Source organism: Otolemur garnettii, unplaced genomic scaffold, assembly GCF_000181295.1.
Source record: "Otolemur garnettii isolate 467f Iridium unplaced genomic scaffold, OtoGar3 scaffold00106, whole genome shotgun sequence".
Classification (NCBI taxonomy): Eukaryota; Metazoa; Chordata; class Mammalia; order Primates; family Galagidae; genus Otolemur; species Otolemur garnettii.
In genome coordinates, this window is record NW_003852501.1 from 2327109 (window position 1) to 2350851 (window position 23743).

The window sequence follows — 23743 nt, forward strand, 5'->3', positions numbered from 1 at the left end:
CCGGGCTGGGGATTCGAACCTGCCACCTTAGGTGTACGTGGCTGGCGCCTTAGCTGCTTGAGCCACAGGCGCCGAGCCAACATCCTGGTTTTATATGATGCAAAATTTAAAAAAGAAATGAAATGTTTATGTATGAGGTCACAGACAAAGTTACCAAAAATGAACATAAATTCCACTGAAAACATAACATTTGAGTTCTATACATATAATCACATAAAACAGTATTCAAGAGAATTGGCCTACCTTCAACCTTCGAAAAATCATGAAACTCAGGACTGTATTCCTCTAATTCAGTATTATCAGGAGGATGAAAGTCCTTCATTTGATCTCCAGCCATGCAAAATTTAATAATATATTTCATTTTAACCTGACTGGTTTTATAGACAACAAATTCATCATCCTAGAGCAAAGAGAAATTAATAGGTGATTAAAAACAACAAAAAGCTTTGTTGGCAGATGTTCTCATAAAAGCATGTTTACTAATTTAGAAAATATTGAATTCAGGCAATAGATGTACAATAATTATTGAAACTTCAGCATATTTAGTAAAAGCAGGAACAAAAACCTGGGGCTATTCTTTGGGCATGCAGGACCCTCTTTGCCTGTTTCTTGATTAAAAAAAAAAATACCTCAAAGTCTGTAGTGGCAGAGGCAGTTCCTGAAACTCCATGCACACTGTCATAGCCTGTGGGTGCTTCAGTTAAGGAAAAGTCCTTCTTGTATAAGTCCATACACTTTCCAAGAGCCACATCACAGATGACCAGGAGTCTGGTGCCATCTGTCTCTCCTGGGTGTGAGTACTTAATACTTGTGCTGTGTGTCAGAGGAAATAAGCATATGTTTATAATTCACAGATACCTGTTAATGACATTTTATTGCATAAATAGAAATATAGTTGGAAAGACTTCCTTGGTAGACCATTCCAAGTTTTCTTTCTTTCTTCCCCCTTCCTTTCCCTTTCTTTCTTGAGACAGAGTCTCATTCTGTCACCCTGGGTAGAGTGCCATGGTGTCACAGCTCACAGCAACCTCAAACTCCTGGGTTTGTGTGATCCTCTTGTCTCAGCCTCCTGGGTAGCTGGGACTATAGGTGTCCCCCCCATGCCTGGCTAGTTTTTCTGTTTTTAGTAGAGATGGGGTCTTGCATACACCTACTTTGGCTTCCACCACTCCCAGCTGTATTTTTTTTTTGAGACAGAGTCTTACTCGGTTGCCCAGGGTAGGTGCCATGACAACATAGCTCATAGCAACTTCTAACTCCTGGGCTCAAGTGATCCTCTTGCCTCAGCCTCCCAAGTAGCTGGGACTGCAGGCAGCTGCCACAATGCTTGGCTAGTTTTTCTATTCCTGGTAGAAATTCCAGGGTCTTGCTCTTGCTCAAGCTAGTCTTGAACTCCTAAGCTCAAGCAGAGTGCTTGACTATCAGCCTCCCAGGGCTGAGATTATAGGCCAGAGCCACCAAACCTGGTCCAAGATTCAATTTGGAACTTTATTAAGCACTTAATTACGTAAAAATTTTTATGTAACACACACGTACATAGCCCTTACGTTGCGTCAGGCAGTGCTCAAAGCACTTTGTTCCCAGAGACAGATGAATTCTATTGTTGCCCCAAATCCTTATTAGCTCCTAAGATACACACATTTTGCTGTCATAAATACCAGCATGGTGAAATAGAAGAAAAGAGTCTGCACTTTATTAGTCAGGAAGAAGTAATTTCATTCTCTGCACTAAAGCTCAGAAAGAGATTGGTGTTTTCATTAAATATCAAGTGAATGAGAACAGGTCAAAAGGACAGACGAACACCATATTCCCACAAAGGCTCCTGAAACCACGAAGTAAAAATTCCAAATGATGCCCAAAGGAGAGATGTTTTACTTTTCTTTGGGAATCAGCAACTTTAATAAAGCAACTTTTGCTATCAGGAGCACAGGGTCAGCCTCATCTTTGGGGGCATTTTTTGGACACACCTCTAGTTTCTTTTAAAGGTCAAGTCCAAAATGTAAAAGTGTTGCCATAGGACCCTTCTTTGTTCCACCCCTAAAACTTGTACTTTAAAAAAAAAAAAATCAGCCTCCCATTCCTCTGTATCCCTCTCCTTTCTGAGGGCTCTGTCCCGCAACTTACGAGCATGTGTCCACCCTCATCACTAAGCCCACCCTGGATTTGGTCCAGGAGCTCCTCTGTCTACCTCCTTCCTCTCTCATCACACTTGCGGCAGAGGGGTCTGTACTCTTTCTTGCTCATTTACTGACCTTCCTCAATCCACTGCAATTTGGCTAAGTTCATGCTGCTACCCTAAAGCCATGCTACTAGAAGTCACTGAGGACTTCAATTTCCTTCTTCCTTTCCTTTCCTTCCCCTTCCTTTCTCCCCTTCCTTTCCTTCTTTTTTTTTCTTTTTTTTTTTCTTGAGACAGGGTCCCCCTAGAGTGTGCTGTGGTATTAGCCTAGCTCACAGCAACCTCAAACTTCTGGGCTCAAGCCATTCTCCTGCCTCAGCCCTCAGCCTCTGGAATACTTGGGACTATAGGTGCCTGCCACAAGACCCAGCTAAGGACTTCAATTTTCTTAAAACAATTGAATGCCCATCTATTTGTTAAAAAATATTGTAACATCTAAAAAATTTTTAATTTGAACTATTTTGTACACAGTAAAGAACATTTATATGGCAACTGTTTAAATAATAATAGTAAGACAAACACCCACATAGCTATTGCCTAGAGCTAAGACACCCCCAGTATTTCCACAATCCCTGATGGCATTACCTGCTTTCCTTCCCAGAGCTAATCTGATCACTTCTTTTGTTTATTTTCCTTCTTTTATAGTATTTACACAAAACAATGTGTATATGTGTCCATCAAACATGTACAGTTTTTTTTTTTATTTTATTTAGGTTTTTGAGACAGAGTCTCAAGCTATTGCTCTGGGTAGAGTGCTGTGGCGTCATAGTTCACAGCAACCTCCAACTCATGCTCAAGTGATCCTCTGGCCTCAGTTTTTCTATTTTTAGTAGAGATGGGGTCCTGCTCTTGCTCAGGCTAGTCTTGAACTCATGAGCTCAAGCAATCCACCCACTTTGGCCTCCCAGAGTGCTAGGATTACAGATGTGAGCCACCATGCTGGCCAACAATGTATAGTTTTACTTGTTTTTGAACTTTGTTTATATATAGAATTATATATTAATGGTACTTTTTATTCTACTATGTTCCTAAGGCTCGTCCATTTGGCATACACAGTGTAGGAATCCATGCAGGACTCCACCAAAATTTATGGATCCATTCTGCTGCTGACAAATGCTGGCATCATTTCCCATGTCCTGTGCCTGCAGCATTCTCAGTCACCCTGAATACGTCTCCTAGTACACCTGTGCTAGAGCTTTTCCTAGGTAGTGATTCCCAATCCTGGCTGTGCACTGCAATCTCCCAGGGAGCTTAAAAGCTATTGATTGCCAAGCCTCACCTATAGAGATCCCGATTAGCTGGTGTGGGGTAAAATCAGCACCAGTGATGTTTTAACACACACACACTCAGGGCAGGCAGGACTGAGAACCACTGCTTCCACCTTGGCCAGAGTTTTATCAGAGGATGCCAACATTTCTGCTAAAGGATTTATCAATTCATGCTCTGTGACCAGTGTTCGAGAGTTTAGATTACTATAGAGAATCACTCACACGTAGAGATGTTAAACTTATTTTTTATTTTTGTCAATTTACTAGGGTGAAAGGGTATCTCACTGTGGTTTAATTTGTATGGTTGTGATTACTAATTTTTTCAGACATTATTGTCCATTTATGTTTCCTCTTCTATTTAGTTTCCATTCACATTTTTTCCCCATTCGCTTATAGAGGTTTTTATCTTTTCCTTATCATTTGTAGGAACTCTTTAAATATCCTGGATAATTATATCCTTCGTCCTGCTCCTGAACCCAGCCTCCATCCTTCACCCATCCCTGCAACCTAGGCAGGTTACATAACCTCCTGAGTCTGTTTCCTTTCATAAAATGATGTCATAATACTAACAGTGAGGGTAACAGATGATTACAGAGAGCCCCTCACCTGGTACCTAGCACAGGTGAGCACTCAATATAGTAGAACTTGTATGAGGGAAGACTCAAATATTAACAAGATACTGAAGGTGAAATAGTATTACAGACATAGCAAGGTCACATATAATAGATAGACTGTTTAGAGGAGGGCTCCTGAGCTGTAGGAACTAACTGTCTTTGGACAGAGCCTGGACAGCTGAGTGCTGCCTGTGTTCTATTCAGCTATGTGACCTCCTCTCCCCTCATCTGTGCTCTGGGGACAACGACAGGACTTACCTCACAAAGATGTAAAGATTCAGTGAGAACATATATGTAAAAATCACTAAGATTATTTCAAATGTAATTTCCCCTGATATTTACTACTAAGGACATGCTTCTATAGCATACTCAGAAAACTGGGTGTTTTTCTTTTCTTTTCTTTTTTTTTTTGTTGTTGTTGCAGTTTTTGGCCGGGGCTGGGTTTGAACCCACCACCTTCAGTATATAGGGCTGGCATCCTACTCTTTGAGCCACAGGCGCCACCCAAACTGGCTGTTTTCAATGATTTTTTCAGTGTGAGAAACTCCCTTACCAAGCAAAGACAGAGGATAACACAGAGCAAGTATTGAGTAATGATTCCTTGATTAAGGATAGAACTTACCTGAGTGAATCACTGAAATAAATCCCACTCCCAAGATTTCCAATATCTGTTCTTTTCACGCCACGATCTTCAACTACTTTGGGTAAAAGCAATCCTCTAAAAAGAAAAGGGAATTTTAATGATAAACTGGAACATAGGAATCTTTTATTATAGCTTTATAATTCTCACAGAGGTAGGGTGCCATTTAAAAAAAAGCATGGCATGAGAAGAAAAATCCATTTTAAGGTAATGCCCCAGAGAAGCTCTGGGTGCCATGAAAACATCACAAGCTGAGGTCTAGCACAGTGGTTCACACTTCTAATCTTAGCACCTTGAGAGGGAGAGGCAGAAGGATGGCTTGAGCCCAGGAGTCTGAGGTTGCAGTGAGCTGAGATGACACCACTGCACTCCAGCCTGGGTAGAAGAGGGAGACCCTGTCTGTAAAAATAATAATAATGATAATAACAATAAATAACACACTGGGGCCAGTTTCTCAGCACCACTGTGAGTAGCCCTGGTCTGCCAGCCTTATTTCCTGCAGCCTCCAAGCTGAGGCCCTGATGCACAGAGGAGGAGTTATATTATTAACTTTATATTTTTCTAACTTTATTATTTTTTCCAGGGGGTCACCCACTTATTTATATATATAGTATTGAAGAAACTACCTTCCATAGAGCTAATAGCTGCTTTCGTTATATCCCATATCTTCTATGATTTTTAGTTCATTTGTGTTTATTTAATGTTTTAATGTCTGATTGGTTAATATGACATTATTACTGTTCATTTTCAAAATTATCCTGGTAATATCAAAAATTTTAAAAATACATACTATAGAATCAGCTTTTTTTTTTTTTTTAAAGAATCTTATTAGTACTTTTCTTATGATAAAACTAAATATATAGATTAATTCAGGGAAAACTGGTAACCTCTGATTAATGCAATTTGTCTTTGGGGTCCCTAAATAGCAGTTTAAACATTTTTTCCAGATGTATCTTTTTTTTTTTGGAGACAGAGTCTCAAGCTGTCACCTTGGGTAGAGCACCATGGCATCATAGTTCATAGCAACCTCCAACTCTTGGGCTCAAGTGATCCTCTCGCCTCAGTTTTTCTATTTTTAGTGGAGATGGGGTCTTGCTTTATGCTCAGGCTGGTCTCAAACTTGTGAGCTCAAGCTATCCACCCACCTCAGCCTCCCAGAGTGCTAGGAATACAGGTGTGAGCCACCTCACCTGGCCTCAGAAGGATCTTATAGATTCCTTTTAAGCTTTTTTTTCAGTACATGAAATATTTAACTTAATCATATTTTTCCCATCTTTGTGACCTCAGTTTCTGCCCTAAAATAAAGCAATTATTCAAAACAAACAGAAAAATTAAGAGGCATGTTTTGAATAAATAACTCACACTGTCTGGGACTCTTAATTTCTAAACCTTTCTCTTTAAGCACTGGTCTATCACTAGATTAGATCATATGGAAGAGTCACAAAACATAGAATCTGTTATCATCATATGATACAGTTTTCAAGAAGCTATTCATACTCATTTACTACACATTAAAAATAAGAAATCCATAATTTAAATTACATATTTAAGGTATATAATCAGTGTGTCATTTTCTCCAGAATGCAATAAGCTGGCTGATTGTTAACTGAAAAGACTTATGAAATATAGAAAAAAGCAGGGAAAAAACGTAAAACACTTCACCTTTGTGAGGCTGAAATTTTTGAAAAACAAAGATGGTCCACTCTTACCGAGACAAGATTCCTACAATATTTCGTACTGGAGAGCCATGCAGCAAGGGCCTCACGTTGCCAAGGTTGCTCAAAAATTCTGTTGTTTCATTCACTCTGCCGACTCTAAATATCTTCAAGATGTCCACTTGACTTTTACTATAAGAATTGGAAGAAAAACCTTGAGATTACTTAATTGGAAGCAAAACAAAAAAATCATCATTAGCAGAAGAAAGCCTGAAACAAGCCAAATGTCCATTATCAAGGAACCGATTCAATGAATACAACACATCTTAGAAATACCATGCAGCTATTAAATAATCATATTGTTAAAAAATAAATAAGGATATTCAACACAGTGAAATACAAAATTTATTAACTTTATATTCTTCTTAACTTTATATTTTTTCATATATTTATTCATATTATATCATATATGAATGAATGAATGAGCCCATTCAATCTATTGTCATAAATATGAAATGGAACTTAATGTATATGCGCCAACAGATTAAATGGGTTCATTCATTCATACAGTCAAAGAACCATCTGTGCTAAATGAATATTCTGCCAGGTACTAGAAATAACCTGGTCTCTGGCTTCACAGAGGTTATTAATGATACAAAAATTAAGAAGTTATCAAATACATTATTTCAAGTGCTACGAAGGAAACCAACCAGGTTCAGAGGACAGGGCAGTCAAGGAAGGGCTATTTTAGGAGGTGAAACAATATAGTATATTTATTGGAATGTGAACCAATATAGTACATTTTAAGACCTAATTGGTTTTTGTTGGAAAGTGGGTTGGATGGGAGAGGAGTGGAAAAGAACATCAGGAAGGATGTCATTGAGGCAGAGTAGATGGGATAACATGATCTGGACTAAAGAGGCCTGCAGAGTGAATGGCAGGAAGCCAGGGGATGACAGAAAACAGTAGTGGGAGTAGTGGTGGCTGGGAAGAGACTGAGGTGCTGCTGAGGGACAGTATTGAACGGGAGCCTATTGTGCAGGCCTTCCCAACCGCACGCTCTGTGGTGTCATGTTAGCACCTTGACAATAGCTATGGTGGGAGTATTTACTCTGCAGAAATAAGCAAGTATTACAAATTAGGACTTTCATTTCAGAGAGCTGGCTTCCCAACACAGCCCTGGCTGAAAAGGAGAATAATAATTCGGTCTTGTTCATTCGGTTATGTTCTACACCAAAATGCCAACAGTGGCTATAGTATGTGTAGGTTATTGCCACGTGGTAAGATTTTGAGTGGTTTTTAATTTTCTTCACATTTTTAAATATTTTCCAATGTTTCATCAAGTAACATAAATTTTAGAACTAGAAAAAAATTAATTGAAGAAATAATTATTAGTGAAATGAAATAGAGAGAATCTAGTTTTTCGTAGAAGCAGAATGTATCCCCTAGCGAAAAGCCCAGTTTTGTGGCATAAACTCAAGTACTTAAGGGGGTGAGGGGCTCTCCAAAGGCTTGCAGGGGTATCATTAGTTGGCTGAGCTATAGCTTTCCCTCCCCAGGACTTGACACAGCTCTTCCTTCCCATCTTCCCTGGAGAAGTCCACCTATTTCCCTCCCAGTTCTACCCTCATTGTCATCAAAGTCTTAAGTTCCAGAAGTCACATAGAGTCAAAAGTCAAATCAAAAGAAATAAAAAAATCTGATTATAGATACAAACAAAATCTGAAGGAAATATCAGATTGGATTTTTTAAATCTACCTTAACAAAATGTATTTTTTTTTTTTTTTTTGAGACAGAGTCTTACTACGTTGTCCTTAGTAGAGAGCCGTGGTGTCACAGCTCAGAGCAAACTCTTGGCCTTAAGTGATTCTCTTGCCTCAGCCTCCCAAGTAGCTGGGACTACAGGCGCCCACCATAACACTAGGCTGTTTTTTTCTTGCTGTAGTCATTGTTGTTTGGCAGGCCCAGGCTGGGTTTGAACCCACCAGCTCCAGTGTATGTGGCTGGCACCTAGCCACTGGGCTACAGGGCGCTGAGCCAACAAAATGTATTTTTTTTAAAAATTAAGGTGCAATTTACTTAACATAGAAGTATTATGTGTACAAATCAGTGATATTTAGTACAGCTGACCTTTGAACAACATGGTTTGACCTATGTGAGTCCACGTATGAGCTATACTTGGATTTTCTTCTGCTTCTGCCACCCCTGAGACAAGACCAGCCTCTCCTCTGCCTCCCCCTGCTCAGCCTACTCGTGGTGAAAACTTTCGAAATAATCCATTTCCACTGAATGAACAGCAAATATATTTTCTCTTCCTTATGCTTATCTTGGTAAGTTTCCTTTTTCCAGCTTACCTGATATAAGAATACAGTATATAAGACCTATAACACAAAACATGTGTTAGCTATTTATGCTGCTGGTAAGGCTAAACCTAAACCCCACATAACCCCGATTTGCAGCATTTGCTGATTTTCATGGTGCAAATCCCCCCACTGTGGCTGATTTCAAGCTACCCATGGTTTAGCAACCTGTTCACAGAAGCTCTAAAACTTTGATGATTAGCTTTCATAAGCTGGTGCCTGGAGCTACACACACCACTGGTGGTTCTCAGGGGTGTGCTAAGCTGATGCAGGAGAAACTCAGCCCATAAGCAGATCTGAGATGTCAGAAAAGCCCAGGAGAAAGGTCTCAGGAAGGAGTACTGCAGTGGAATTAATGACCAGCTCAACAGGAGTCAGTCCCATCTTCAAACAAGCAAGCACGTGAGTTTCTGAAGCTCAGAGGTAGACATGGGCCCAGCCAAGGTGACTTTCAGAGGTACTGACACCCAGTGAAGGCTTAATCTGAGCAGCCAATCCATCTCATTTGCTCTTACTGTCGAATGTACATCAGCACAAGACTATTTAGATCTTAGTTTAAGTGTATTTTCTTCTGTAGTATCCTACAAAATGCAAACTTGAACATGTTTTGATTTAAAATTCCCACATTTAACCCTCCACAAGATTAGGTAACCTTGAAATCAGAGTGGAATAACAGGGAGTGTTTTCACCACAGAATTCTGCCCCAGGCTAGTAAAAACACAGAACAAAATAATTTGTTACACATCATCACCACTGTATCTTGTTGCTGAGGATTAAATTATCTAGGTAATTATCAATCGGGTCTTTAACAGAATCTTAAAAAGTAATACATCATATAACAGAACCTGAGATATTTCCCTTATGCTTACCTGTGATTATTCTGTAAAACTTCTTTTTTAACCCTAAAAAATTCTTCAGTATTCTGTTCAACATGCTCAATTTTGCATCTCAAAGCCCAATACTTGGCAAGTGACGGTGGGTTGGATTTGGACAAGTTAGTTTCACAGACATTAAGCATGTCTCTGATTAGCTGTAGGGGAAAATGATATACAGATGTTACAATCACCATATATCAAAATTAATATTATATTAACACATTCGCAAAAAGATCGAAAAAATCAGTTTTTTCTCCAAAGCTTTTGATCAACATTTGCTGTTAGCTGTGTATTAAAGTTAATATAGTTGCCTCTTGGATATCACAATATACAATCATGATACTAGTGTGTGTTAGCATAGCATGCTATTGTTAATAATGTGTTTCCAGATAATCGTATTCATTTAATCCTCATTACACCACTGAGGGAGGTCTTAATTATACTTGTGGTGTAGAGGAGGAGAGTGAGGCTGAAAAGTTAGAGTGCTCAAGGTCTTCCAGTGTGGGAGGAGATAGTCAATGAATGAGATCTCAGGATCATGAAAGCTCAAGTCCAATTCTGATTAAAAAATTCATTACATGTGCTTGGTACAGAGACCTTCTTTTAGGTTGGAAAGACACAAAGATGAATAAAACATGAGTCCCTTCCCTGAGAGAGAAGCCAAGCATCCCTTCATCTATTCCCAGGCCCTGAAGCTTGAAAGAGGGAGGGGACCGCAGCCCTGGGTGATGCGGATTATGCTTAGTCTGTGGGCTTCTTGCTTTAGTGTCTCTGTGTGGAGGGGACACTGGCTGTTCTGCTTCCATGAATCTCTAAGACCACAGCATGATGAGGGCCTTTGTAACCATAACTCAAACCCGTGAGCCATAAAATAAAAGATTGATGCATTTTCCTACATAAAAGCAGAATACCTCTGTAGGGTAGAAACAAAACAAGTCAACCGCTACTATCACCCACAAAAATAATTTGCCATAAGCCAAGTAAAAAGGCAAATGAAGGAAAATAGTTGCAATTTATATCACAGAGTAAGTCTCCTAACCCAAGAAGAGCTTTTAAAACTCATGAAGGAAAATAGCAACACTCAAGAAAAAGAGGCAAAGGACATGAATACACGCTCACAGAAGAAACAAATGGCCCTTAGTCACAGGGAAGGTGCTCAGCCTCATATGGAGGGGACATTTCTCATCCCTAAGATTGGTAAAAGTCTGAGAGTTTGTCAAACATGCTCTTAGAGAGGCGAAGGGAAATGGAAACTCTCCTTTGATAGTAGGAGGGCAAAACTGCACAATGCTTAGGAGGGAAGGAGGCGGTATCTACTCCCTAACCCAGCACCTCTACTTCTGGGACTCTCTCCCAGAGATACTCCTGTTCCCGGATGGAATGACAAGTATACGAGGTTATTCACCACAGCACTGTTTGTTGTAGCAAATCCAGCAATAATCCAAATGCCCAGCAGGAAGGTATATGCACACAACACGGCGTGTCCCCACAGTGGGATATGAGAATGAGGATGCTCTCCACGTACAGGATATACGTGGAGAAAAGCAAATGCAGGACAGCAAAGATATGTAAAAATGAGAAGACTTTGTGCATAATTACGTATGTATGTAAATATATGCACACACAAAGAAACTCTGTGAAGATGAAAAGAAACAACGAAAAATGGTTCCATGTTGGAGTGGGGGATGGGAGTGGGGTGGAGGGACAGGGTAGAACAGAGATTTCTCTGAGTACATTTTTTAAAATATAATTTTGGCTTTTGAATCAGGCATTGTATTATTTATTCAAAATACAAATTTTGTTAAAATGTATTTGGGTGGGCATGACATGTTTCTTCTTAGTAAAACTGATGACTGAAATTCCTTATGTTTACTATTGGGGAAATCACAGAATTTTAAATGTAGAAAGGTCTCTCACCTTCCCATTTATAGGTCCTTCCCTTATTTTGGATTCCTGGCTCCTCTGGGAATCTGTCAAGAGCTATCATTTCTCCCAAACATGCAACATTTCAGATGAACGCCTCTACAGTCTAGGTTACGTTTTTTGGGTTTTATTTTTTGGTATAAAAAATAAATGGCATAATCATAGCTCACAGCAACCTCAAACTCTTGAGATCATGTGATCCTCTTGCCTCAGCTTCCTAGGTAGCTAGGATTACTCCGGCACCCACCATGACCTCTGGCTAGTTTTTCCTATTTTTAGTAGAGACAGGGTCTCGCTCTTCCTTAGGCTGGTCTCTAACTCCTAAGCTCAAGGAAGTTGAGCTTGGCCTCCCGGAGTGCTGGAATTATAGGCATTAGCCACTGTGCTGGGCCTAAAGTTTAGATTATAGATCTCCCATCTTAATTCAGACCCTCCAGGAGCAGATGGGACAATTCAGACCCAGAGAGTGAGCGACTTCAGCCTTATCCAAGGCAGAGTGGCTACCTCCTTTTCTCTTTGCTAACTGAGCCCCACTCCTTCCCCTGTGGCAAGCAGGGAGCTGGACCGTTTCTGAGCAGCCAAGTAACTCCTCATCAGTGAGTGGCTTAGGATTGTGCATATACCTTAATTCTCACCAAAGAAATATGAGTCTGCTGGGGTCTTTTTCTTTGAGACACAAAAAAAGACTCCAATGGGATGTTATGAACTACTGCCACCAAATGCTGATCGTGGGGGCTGTGCGGAGAGTGGAACATCAATTTACAGGAAGTACAGAGAGATGGAAAGAGGCTGGGACTCTGACCATAATTCTGGTTAACTAAGTCACAGGGTGCCTTGGGACAGCAACCAGCCCAGAGCTGGCCTTCTTATAGTGTAGGGTCACAAATGTCCTCATTGTTTAACTCAGTTGCAGTTTTCTACTTCTTCTGCAGAAAGAATCCTAACTAAACTCAGGGTCTGGAAAATTATTTTACAATGTAGCAATTCAAAACATAGTTCTGCATTTGTAGCACTACACCAACACGGTCATAGGAATATGAGTTAAATAACTTATGTATGGATCCAGAGCATTATGAAATGGTAAAATAATTTATGGTTGAGCACAAATCTGGAGACTTTGTAATTTAGTATTTTATTAGTCATCAGATTTTTAAAGACCCCCATAGGCATATTTTAAATTGAATTCTAATATTTTTTGATTGTTTGTTTAGTTTTGAGACAGTCTCACTTTGTGGCCCTTGCTAAAGTGCCATGGCATCAAAGCTCACAGCAACCTCAAACTCTTGGGCTCAAGTGATTTTCTTGTTTCAGCCTCCCAAGTAGCACCACAATGCCTGGTTTTTTTTAAAGACCGGGTCTTGCGCTTGCTCAGGCTGGTTTCAAACTCCTGAGCTCAAGCAATTCACCCGCCTCAGCCTCCCAGAGTTCTAGGATTACAGGCGTGAGCCTCTGCACCTGGCCTTGGATTCTATATTTCAGAGGTTTACCTGGCAGAGGTCCTCTTTCTTAGCCAACAGTCCCAGGTTAACTTCTTCAAGTGTTGGACCTTTGTGAGGTATCAGTCTGTAGAACTCCGCCATTGTCTTCTGCAGCTGCTCTGCTGTCTCTCCATTTTTCAGCGCTGCCTTTACTAGAAGGAGAATTCCCTCTGCCTTGCTCACCTTTAAATACAAGATCATATGTGCTAATTAAAGTAAAATCTTCATAATCACAAAAGTAAAGGAGAGTATACAAAAACTATCTAAAATAATTGCTGGACATGTTGCAACTATCTGTTTTCTACTTCACAGCCACCAGAAAACAAGTGCAGATCTCGGCTGTAATGATTTTTAAGGATTCTTCCAAAACTGGTCTTGGCTTAACTAGAGGAAAGAATCAGAGTCTTATATTTCTACATACATGTAGACACGTATACATACATATACATGCACACAGAGAGAGGAACACTCGTGCAACTGTAAGAGACTTGCTTTTTACATGAGAAATATAGAAAGATGTCAGAATCAAACCAGGAGCAAAAAGTTCCTGAATGTGTTTCTGATTGCACCAGCACTTCATAGACTATCCCAAGAAACCTTATTCTCTCTGAGATAAGTTAGTTTAATTCCATGGAGGAAAATTGTCTATATTATTTTCCTACGACAATACAGTTGCACAAGTTGCACCATTGGGGATATCTTCTTTTTTTTTTTTTTTGTAGAGACAGAGTCTCACTTTATCGCCCTTGGTAGAGTGCCATGGCATCACACAGCTCACCAACTCCTGGGCTTAGGGAATTCTCTTGCCTCAGCCTCCAGAGTAGCTGGGGCTGCAGGCACCTGCCGCAATGCTTGGCTATTTTTTTGTTGCAGTTTGGCCTAGCCGGGTTTGAACCTGCCACCCTCAGTATATGGGGCAGGTGCCCCACCCAATGAGCCACAGGTGCTGCCCAGGGATATCTTCTTTTATTTGCTCTTTCAACTGCAATTATACATAATTAAGAAGAGAAGAGCATTTTCTGGTGGGCTAGAAGGGTGCCTGCCTTTCCTAAGACAGTAAGACGGTATGAGCCTATGAAGTCACTATGAATTGGCTTAGGGTCTGGGCCTCTAACTGAGGACTAAGATTGTCCCTATCCCTCAGCCCCCCCTACAAACCTTTTGGCCCAGAGAGTCAGGCTTCCTAATTAGCCAGCACCAGAAGCCTACCATTGATTAGCTCCTCAGGGCTAACATTTCATCTTATTTTATTTTTATTTATTTATTTCTGAGACAGAGTCTTCCTCTGTTACCCAGGCTAGGGTGCTGAGGCATCATAGTTCACCAGAACCTCAAACTGCTGTGTTCAAGTGATCCTCCTGCCTCAGCCTCTCAAGTAGCTGGGCATCAGGCACCACGCCAGGATAGTTTTTCTATTTTTAGTAGAGATGGGGAGTCTCACTCTTACTCGGGCTGGTCTCCAAGTCCTGAGCCCAAGTGATCCACCCCTATTAGCTTCCCAGAGTGCTGGGATTACAGGCATGAGCCACCGTACCTGGCCAGGACTGACACTTTGTAGATGGGATGTCCAGTTTTCTTAGTAATGTATGTTCTCTTTAGTGGACTTAGTGTTCCCTTTCTTCAGGGTATAAGGAAAGAACAGTCGGGAATGAATTCCAGAGCAATTGGATCACCACGCAAATGTAAGTATTATTTAAGCTAATACACCAGGGAAGCAAATTTGTTATGTTTCATTCCAACAACACATTTGACTCACATCGTTGAGGCTGATGCTGGTCACTGGCTTGAGGAGTGTGTGCTCCAGGTGGCCTAGGGCTTCCGCCCAGATCAGCTCCACCAAATCACTGACCTCGCAGCTCAGAGAGCTTGAATTTATGACCTCCTCTAAAAGCAGCTGCAACAACAAAATAACAAAGAAATGCCACACAAATTCATCAGAGGTGTGAGAAGAAACAATTAACTATAGCCAGGTAACTGAATTCTATGTGCTGGGCTCTCTTTGCCCACTACCAGCCCCACTAAACACTCTTTTAATTCCCACCCACCTTTCTTCCCATTTGATCCCTCCTCTTGCCTTTTCTTTGACTATGTAAACATTAAGCCGGCAATGAAATTACACATACACAGTCAGGGTTAAGGACTCATGGCCTAGATGGTAATGAAATCTTTTTTTTTTTTTTTCAGGGTAACAAAGAGAGATTTTATTTAGGAAGAATAAAGAGAAAGTTTAGAGCCAAAGAGAGTGGGTCTCCCTCATGAAAGAAAGGTGAGAGACATGTAATGAAATCTTTCAAAACCCCAAAAGGTCTGTCAACCATTGGAATAATCTGTGGGTTGCCCTGGAACCCACTCCTGACTCAACTTCCATGCCTTTCTGCAGTTCACCTTTCCTCTCAACTCCTCTGCTTTCCCTGCCAGTTTTTATTTGTAATAGCAAAAATATTTCCATTAAAAACATTCCATCGAAACCACAAATAACCTGGGAGGTGGAGAGGGTTGGACTGCATGATCTCAGGAGTTCAAGACCAGCCTGAGCAAAAGCAAGATCCCCATCTCTACTAAAAATAGAAAAACTACCAGGTGTTGTGGTGGCCACCTGTAGTCTTGGCTACTGGGGACCCTGTGGCAGGAAGATCTTTTGAGTCAGGAGTTTGAGGTTGCTGTGAGCTAGGCTAATGCCAATGTACTCTACCCAGGACAATAGAGTAAGACTCTGTCTCCAAAAAAAAAAGAGTGGCACCTGTGACTCAAAAGGGTAGGGCGCTGGCCCCATATGCTGGAGGTAGAGGTAGTAGGTTCAAACCCAGCCCCGGCCAAAAACTACAATAAATAAATATAAATAATATAAAAAATAAAAAACACAACAACATTTATAAAATCAATCTTACTGCTTGCAATTTTTCAGATGCTAATTGGGTTGCTTCAGGTGTAAAATGTTCTCTTAGTAGAAATCCTTGTTTCTTCAGCTCTTCGATGTAATTTTCATAGTATTCACTTGCATCCTCTGAGTTTTTCTTTACAGTGAACTGTCTCCTAGTCTGTGAATTATAGTATACAGCAAAAGTACAGGTGATTATTTACATACTGGTATCTGTCTTTATCGAATACCTACTATGTACTGGACATAAGTAAAGCATTAATTAGGTCCCTGCCATGAAGGAGTTTAAAACTAGTTTTTTCAAACATTACTTAAATTTTTAGTTCTCTACAAAATAGTCTAAAACCTGGAGGTATAAGGGGGAAAAGCTTGAGAAGGCACAACAGATGGAAAAGACCTATTTGATTCATCCAGAGTCACTCAAAAGTTCATTCAGAGGGCATAGACTCTCACTTTATAGACTTTTTTTTTTTTTTTTTTTTTTTAGAGACAGAGCCTCAAGCTATCCCCCTGGGCAGAGTGCTGTGGCATCACAGCTCACAGCAACCTCCAACTCCTGGGCTCAAGCAAGCCTCCTGCCTCAGCCTCCCAAGTAGCTGAGACCACAGGCACCTGCCACAACACTTGGCTATTTTTTGGGTTGCAGCCATCATTGTTGTTTGGTGGCCCGGGCTGGATTTGAACCCGCCACCTTAGGTGTATGTGGCTGGCGCCTTAGCTACTTGAGCCACAGGCGCTGAGCCTCACTTTATAGACATTTAAGTAGCTTTGAAATCTGGCTTTTTGGCTGTTTTGGAAATGAGAAAAAATAAATCAGAGGAGCAGAAGAAAAGAAAAATACCTTAGAAAGGAGGTATGGTTAGAGATAGACATTCACTCAAAGCAAATCAATAGCTTCCAGCAGGGAGAAAGGCCATCAGGTTGTGCAGCAATGATGTCGAAGGCACAGATCAAGGAGCCTTTGGAGAGGTACAAATTCCTTCCTCATACTGCCTCAAACTGCCTATGCATGCGGCATTTTCTGTTTTTTTGGAAATCTCTGCTCCTGTTATCTTAACATTAACCTTACGTAATATGGGAGAATGTTGTGCTTCGGGGGGGTGTGGTCCACTGGGAAAGCTTCACTACTCAGGACACAGACCAGCCACCCTCCCAGATACCTCTGAAATTTGGAATAAAGAAGTGCATGTTGAGTCACTCATTTAAAAGTAGAGTTTAACATAATTTTGAAAGGTGTCCCTCAAAATGATCTTGTTAAGGAGAAAGGCAAGCTGGAAGATGGTCTTCTTCAGAACCCCTCTTTCCTGGTTGGTTGAGGGAGGATAACTTCTGTAAAGGTGGACAGGCTTCTCTTCCCCACAAACAAGGCTCACCCAAGACAAGTTCTCGGGCTCAGCTTTCTGAGGGAGGAAGGCTCCATGAAGGGACAGATGGCCTAGGCAGCATCACAATGAAGAAAAATATGACATTGGGAGGTGCCTGTGGCTCACAGGAGTAGGGTGCCAGCCCCATATGCCGGAGGTGGCGGGTTCAAACCCAGCCCCGGCCAAAAACTGAAAAAAAAAAAAAAGAAAGAAAGAAAAATTATGACATCTCCTATTATGATTTTCAACATGATTTTTACTTGTTCTCTATCCAAACAACTAAATCTTCCACAAAATACAGTATTGGCAGTCCCCGGGTTACAAACACCATAGGTTTTGTAGGTCTGTTCTTCAGTTGAATCAGTATGTAACTTGGAATAGGTACATTTGCTTATTACCTGTAATAGCTTCCATTGGTTAAGTGCAAGTCACACATCAGTCAGATGTTTGTAACTTGGGGACTGCATGTATACATTTTCTGGGTACAAGGTTAACAAAACCCTTTTTCCTTCTTCAACACTTCAACCTTGGATTGACATTCTAGCTTTGTGAGCTGCAACGTCAGCATAATGGCTTAGTTATTAGTGACTTCTCATTAATAAACTGCATTAGAACTGGGAGTTCAATGGTGGGAGACCTGAGCTCTAGGCTTCTCTGAGAGCAGTGAAACATAATTGGATACATCCCATAAGGGCATCTGGAACCTAGGCCAGTGTTACAAGAGATATGAGCTCCTGTGGGTGTAGGAATTTCAAGCCTGGTGGATCTCATACCCACATGATGTGAGTCTCCTTCCCCTGCACCTGAGCTGGAGGTCCCATGTGGTGGCAAAGTGACATGCTTCTGGAGCCCATGTGGACAATAACTATGTTTCCTGACCATGGCACATCTGTAAGTCTGCCTATCTAGTTGAGACGGCACCCTCACAGTTGTTACAGCATTCTATTTGAACTTCAGGCATTAATTCAGAATCCATTTCTGTTTGTTGATCATTTTAGGTGGTAAATGTGCTCTTGATTGGACAGTGACCTATGGCAAAGGTTATGGCCTCTGCAAAGTCTCCTTTGCCATTCCTTCCCTCACTCTCCCCTCCCCAGGCTCTTGGAACTGTCACACTGACTTGCAATGATGAATGTGTTGCTCCCTTACAGAAGGTGATTGTTCAGGATGTTAAGCATTTTTTTATCTTTGAGTCCTAGCCCTGGTAAGTTGCTTGCTACATGGCAGTCACTTAATGAAGTGCGTCAACAGATGGCTTTTAGTTACACATTGGGAAAACATCCTATAACTGATGTGGAATAAGAGAGCAGGAATCCTCCATGCCCCAAACTCAGGGAATATTCTTCTCTGGCAGGACCCTGTGTGCTCTATTCAGGGGAAAAGGTCCTTGTCTCCCATACTTTGAAAGAAAATACATTTCCACTTTGCCAGGTGTTATGGGATGAACTGTGCCCCACAAAATGCATATGTTCAAGTCCTAACCCCTGAAAATGGGACTATATTTGGAGACAGAGCATTTAAAGAAGTAATTAATTAAGTTAAATGAGGTCATAAGGGTGGGCTCTGATCCAAGATGACTGGTGCACTTACAAGAGGAGATCAGGATAGAGATACCCATGCAGCAAAAACATCTGCAAGCCAAGAAGACAGGCCTCAAAGAAATCAATCCTGCCACACCTTGACCTTGGACTTTTAGCTTTTAGTGCTGTGAGAAGTAAATGTCTGCTGTTTAAGCCCCAGGTTATGACAATTGTTATGGCAGCCCAAGCTAAGATACCAAGTTAGAAGAAAACAGTTAGCAGGCTGCCTGGTTCACTGACCCATTTTAAGAAAACTAGTTATGAACAGGGGTAGATAAACACAGAAGTCAATATAATCAGCATTACCTGTATGCCATCTGCTAGGAGAAAGTGTGAAGATATCAGAAAAGGACAGTCCCCAGGGTCCTGGGAACACTGCAGCTCCACCACCACAGTTTCTTGGGCTCCGTCCTCCCCCACCTGGAAAATAGGATGCGCTCTTAGAAGCTGCACTAGGGAAATAACAAACTACGCATGCCATTTGGATAAGTTAATTATAATTATAAAGTAATACATGTTCTCAATATTAGAGTAATAATATAGAAAATACAGAAAAGTATCAAGAAGAAAATTTAAACCATGGCTGGACACAGTGTCTCATGCCTATAATCCTAGTACTCTGAGAGGCCAAAGTGAGTGGAATGCTTGAGCTTAGGAGTTGAGATAAGCCTAAGCAAGAGCAAGATCCTATTAATATCTGGGAGGAGAACTTTTGGGGTTTTGTGTGTGTGTGTGTGTGTGTGACAGAGTCTTGCTCTGTTGCCTGGATAGGGTATATTGGTGTCATCATAGCTCACAGCAACATCAAACACCTAGGCTCAAATGATCCTCCTGCTTTAGCCACCCAAGCAGGTGGGACTATAGGCATGCACTACCATGTCTAGCTAATTTTTGTATTTTTAATTGAGACAAGGTCTCACTCTTGCTCAGGCTGGCCTTGAATTCCTGACCTCAACTACTGGTCTCTACTAAAAAGAGAAAAATTAGCTGAGGGTGGTGCTTGTGGTCCTAGCCACTCAGGAGGCTGAGGCAAGAGGCTGCTCATTCCAAGAGTTTGAAGTTGCTGTAAGCTATGACACCACAACACTCTACCTAGGGTGACGGAGTGGGACTTATCTCAAAAAAAGAGAAAGAAAAAAAATTACCTGTAATTCTACTACAGATATATAATCACTGTTAATAGTTTGGTATTTTTTCCTTAAATATACCTGCATATTTTGTACTGTACAGCACTAGTGTTGAATTTCATTTGTGTGACTTCATTAAAAAAAGTTTTGTGTTTTTCTTTCTAATGCAAAAGTGATATTGGACAGGTGGTACCCCAGCTAGCTCAGCTGAGCGGGGCTGAAGGACCTGCCGCCTGGTCTTGGCAATGTTGGTGGCGGCAGCCGGCAGAGGAACCAGCACAGCAGGCTAGAGCGTAGGCAAGGGGGGGAGCTTCCATCCCCCAATGCAAGCTCCAGTAGCCAAAAGAACCGGACATGAGTGGGGGAAGACACTGGCACCATGCTGTCTCCTCAGGTGGACTTCTGGCAGCTCCCCCAGTGCATCACTGATTGGTCTATTTTCAAAACCTGCTCCTGATTAGTCTGCTTTCAAGACCCAAAAGCTCACTGGACAACTGCCCCTATATAAGCCAAAGAGCCTAAGCGCAGACCTCAGCAAACCTCCAAGAGAGCAAGGAGGTTTGGCTCTCTAACACTTGTATCCTACTCTACGAGATTTGCTCCTTTGTAAGAGCTATAAATACTTGCAAGGAGGTTTGGTTCCTCGTGAGAGCTGTAACACTTGTATTGTAAGACCTATCTTACTGCTGGTCCTGCTCTGCAAGAAAGCTTGGTTCTTTGTAAGAGTTGTAACACTTATATTGTTAAATAAAACCTATCCTGTGGTCCATTGCTTCATTTTTCAAACCTCTGAGACCAAGAGCCTGGAAATCCAATATCAAAAATCCAGTATCAGATTGATGGAAAATAAATATACTTGTTAAATCTACCCTTTTCAAATACAAAAAACTGTTAATATCAGGGAGGAGAACTTTTGGGGTTTTGTGTGTGTGTGTGTACGAGACAGAGTCTTGCTCTGTTGCCTGGATAGGGTATATTGGTGTCATCATAGCTCACAGCAACGTCAAACACCTGGGCTCAAATGATCCCCCTGCTTTAGCCACCCAAGCAGGTGGGACTACAGGCATGTACTACCATGTCTAGCTAATTTTTGTATTTTTAATTGAGACAAAGTCTCACTCTTGCTCAGGCTGGCCTTGAATTCCTGACCTCAAGAAATCCTCCCACCTCAGTCTCTCAGAGTGCTGAAATTACAGGCATGAGCCATTATACCCAGCCAAGGTCTTTTATTCCATTGCACCCAGCCAAGGACTTTTATTTGTAATGCCATGTGAATATATTATATTGCCTAAAATTTTTAAACAAGCATGTATCACTTTTAAAATAAAAAATTAAGCATTAAATTTTAAATACTAAACTTTTCCTGACCATTAAAAATCAACTCATACTTTAAGGAATATATGACATTCAGGATATTTTTCAAAACAATGAAAAAATGAACAGGAGGAATACTTGGAATACATTCAAACACTTGTGGGGTTTTTGCTAGATCAGTGGTTCTCAACCTTCCTAATGCTGCAGCCCTTTAATACAGTTCTTGTGGGTTGCAACCCAAGGTTGAGAATTGCTGTGCTAGATAGAAATCAGACTTACTTTTTCCAAGGTGTTATACTTTGCAACTTCCAAATCTTGAGGAAAATGAGGAATTTCAACATCTTCTGTATAAAACCTGCAATTTGTACAGTGTATAAAATTTTAATGTTAAAATGGATTTTAGGCTAAACCGAATTTCAAAAAAATTACCTTATAGATCCCCCAATTCCTTACAATACACAAGATAAGTCCTTAATGCCCCATGAGGTATTCTAAAAATGGTTAAAGGACTGTGTGAAGTGAGCTAGATTCTTCCTCTGCCTAATCGCCCAGATCTGATGGCTGCAGCTTCTGCAAGAGAAGGCAGGATGCACGTGGCAGAAGCAGAAAAGAATAGCCTCACAGCCTTGGTACAGGCCACTTGGCCTTGGATCTGATCCTCAGAAGTTGCATCACGCATCTCTGAACCACAGTCAACTCTTCTTTATTTTATTTAATTAATTTATTTATTTTTTGAGACAGAGTCTCATTTTATCACCCTTGGTAGAATGCTATGGCCTCATAGTTCATAGCAACCTCAAACTCTTGGGCTCAAGTGATTCTCTTTTTTTTTTTTTAGACGGAGCCTCAAGCTATCCCCCTGGGTAGAGTGCCATGCCATCACAGCTTACAGCAACCTCCAACTCCTGGGCTCAAGCAAGTCTCTTGCCTCAGCCTCCCAAGTAGCTGGGACTACAGGCGCCCGCCACAACGCCCAGCCATTTTTTGGTTGCAGCCATCGTTGTTTGGCGGGCCCAGGCTGGGGATTCGAACCCGCCACCTTAGGTGTATGTGGCTGGCGCCTTAGCCGCTTGAGCCACAGGCACCGAGCCTCAGGTGATTCTCTTGCCTCAGCTCCCAAGTAGCTAGGACTACAGACACCCACCACAACAGCCAGCTATTTTTATTTTTATTTATTTATTTATTTTGAGATAGAGTCTCACTTTGTCACCCCGATAGAGTGCCATGGCGTCACAGCTCACAGCAACCTCAAACTCTTGGGCTTAGGCGATTCTCTTGCCTCAGCCTCCCAAGTAGCTGGGACTACAGGTGCCCACTGCAACCCCCAGCTATTTTGTTGTTGTTGTTGTTGTAGTTGCCATTGTTGTTTAGCAGGCCCGGGCCAGGTTCAAACCTGCCAGCCCTGGTGTATGTGGCCAATGCTCTAACCACTGAGCTATAGGTGCTGAGACTGCCCAGCTATTTTTAGAGATAAGGTCTCACTCTTGCTCAAACTGGTTTTGAACCTGTGAGCTCAGGAACTCTACCTGCCTCAGCCTTCCAGAGTGCTAGGATTACAGGTGTGAGCCACCATGACTGGCCCTAATTCATACTTTTTATTTTGGATTTTGTTTTCTTTAAACATAACTATTAACAATAGAGTAAGATCAAATGTGATGACCAACTAACACTGCAGTTTTGGGTAAACTTTAAGAATCCCTATAGTACTTTAGATTTACTTACATACTCTGTTTGAGGAAGGTCATTATTTCCATTTTTGAAAATATCAAGTGAAGAGTAAAAAACTTTTTTACTTTTTTTAAAGACAGAGTCTCACTTTATCACCCTTAGTAGAGTGCCATGGCATCACACAGCTCACAGCAACCTCCAACTCCTGGGCTTAGGCGATTCTCTTGCCTCAGCCTCCCTAGTAGCTGAGATTACAGACACCCGCCACAACGCCCCGCTATTTTTTTGTTGTTGCAGTTTGGTCGGGGTTGGGTTTGAAGCCACCACCCTGGGTATATGGGGCTGGCGCCCTATCCACTGTGGTGGAGCCACAGGCACCACCTATGAACTTTTTTTTTCTTAAAGAGACAGAGTCTCACCCAAGCTGAAGTGAAGTGGCATTGAGTCACCCAGGGTGAAGTGAAGTGGCATGACTGGAGCCTCAAACTCCTGGGGTCAAGTGATCCTCCCACCTTAGCTTCCCAAAGTGCTAAGGTAACAGACAAGAGCCACCACACCTGGCCCAAACTGTCTTTAACCTAAAGACTACTCAGTAACATAACAGAGTGAGCAGGTTGCCCAAATCTTACTTTCCTAAAATCAATTAATCTAATAATTACATCCAAACTCATATGGTATGAAGAAGATAAAAACAATTACTACTATACTAATTGAAGTAAAAAGTCTTTTTTTTTTTTTTTTTTTTGAGACAGAGCCTCAAGCTGTCCCCCTGGGTAGAGTGCTGTGGCATTACAGTTCACAGCAACCTCCAACTCCTGGG

The 23743-nt window shown here is 41.4% G+C and overlaps 1 protein-coding gene across 1 annotated transcript in view; it reads right to left on the reverse strand.

Annotated features, from left to right (window-relative positions):
• The window catches only part of PARP4 (poly(ADP-ribose) polymerase family member 4), a 99740-nt gene that overhangs the window by 63044 nt on the left and 12953 nt on the right, over positions 1–23743 (reverse strand). The window contains exons 5-14 of the mRNA XM_012809505.2: positions 21535–21610; positions 19121–19234; positions 15881–16030; positions 14749–14886; positions 13002–13175; positions 9586–9746; positions 6411–6548; positions 4684–4779; positions 630–813; positions 244–400 (exon numbers count right to left, since the gene is read on the reverse strand). Coding sequence (XP_012664959.2) covers positions 244–400; positions 630–813; positions 4684–4779; positions 6411–6548; positions 9586–9746; positions 13002–13175; positions 14749–14886; positions 15881–16030; positions 19121–19234; positions 21535–21610 — 1388 coding nt within the window. The remainder of the gene's footprint in view (positions 1–243; positions 401–629; positions 814–4683; positions 4780–6410; positions 6549–9585; positions 9747–13001; positions 13176–14748; positions 14887–15880; positions 16031–19120; positions 19235–21534; positions 21611–23743) is intronic.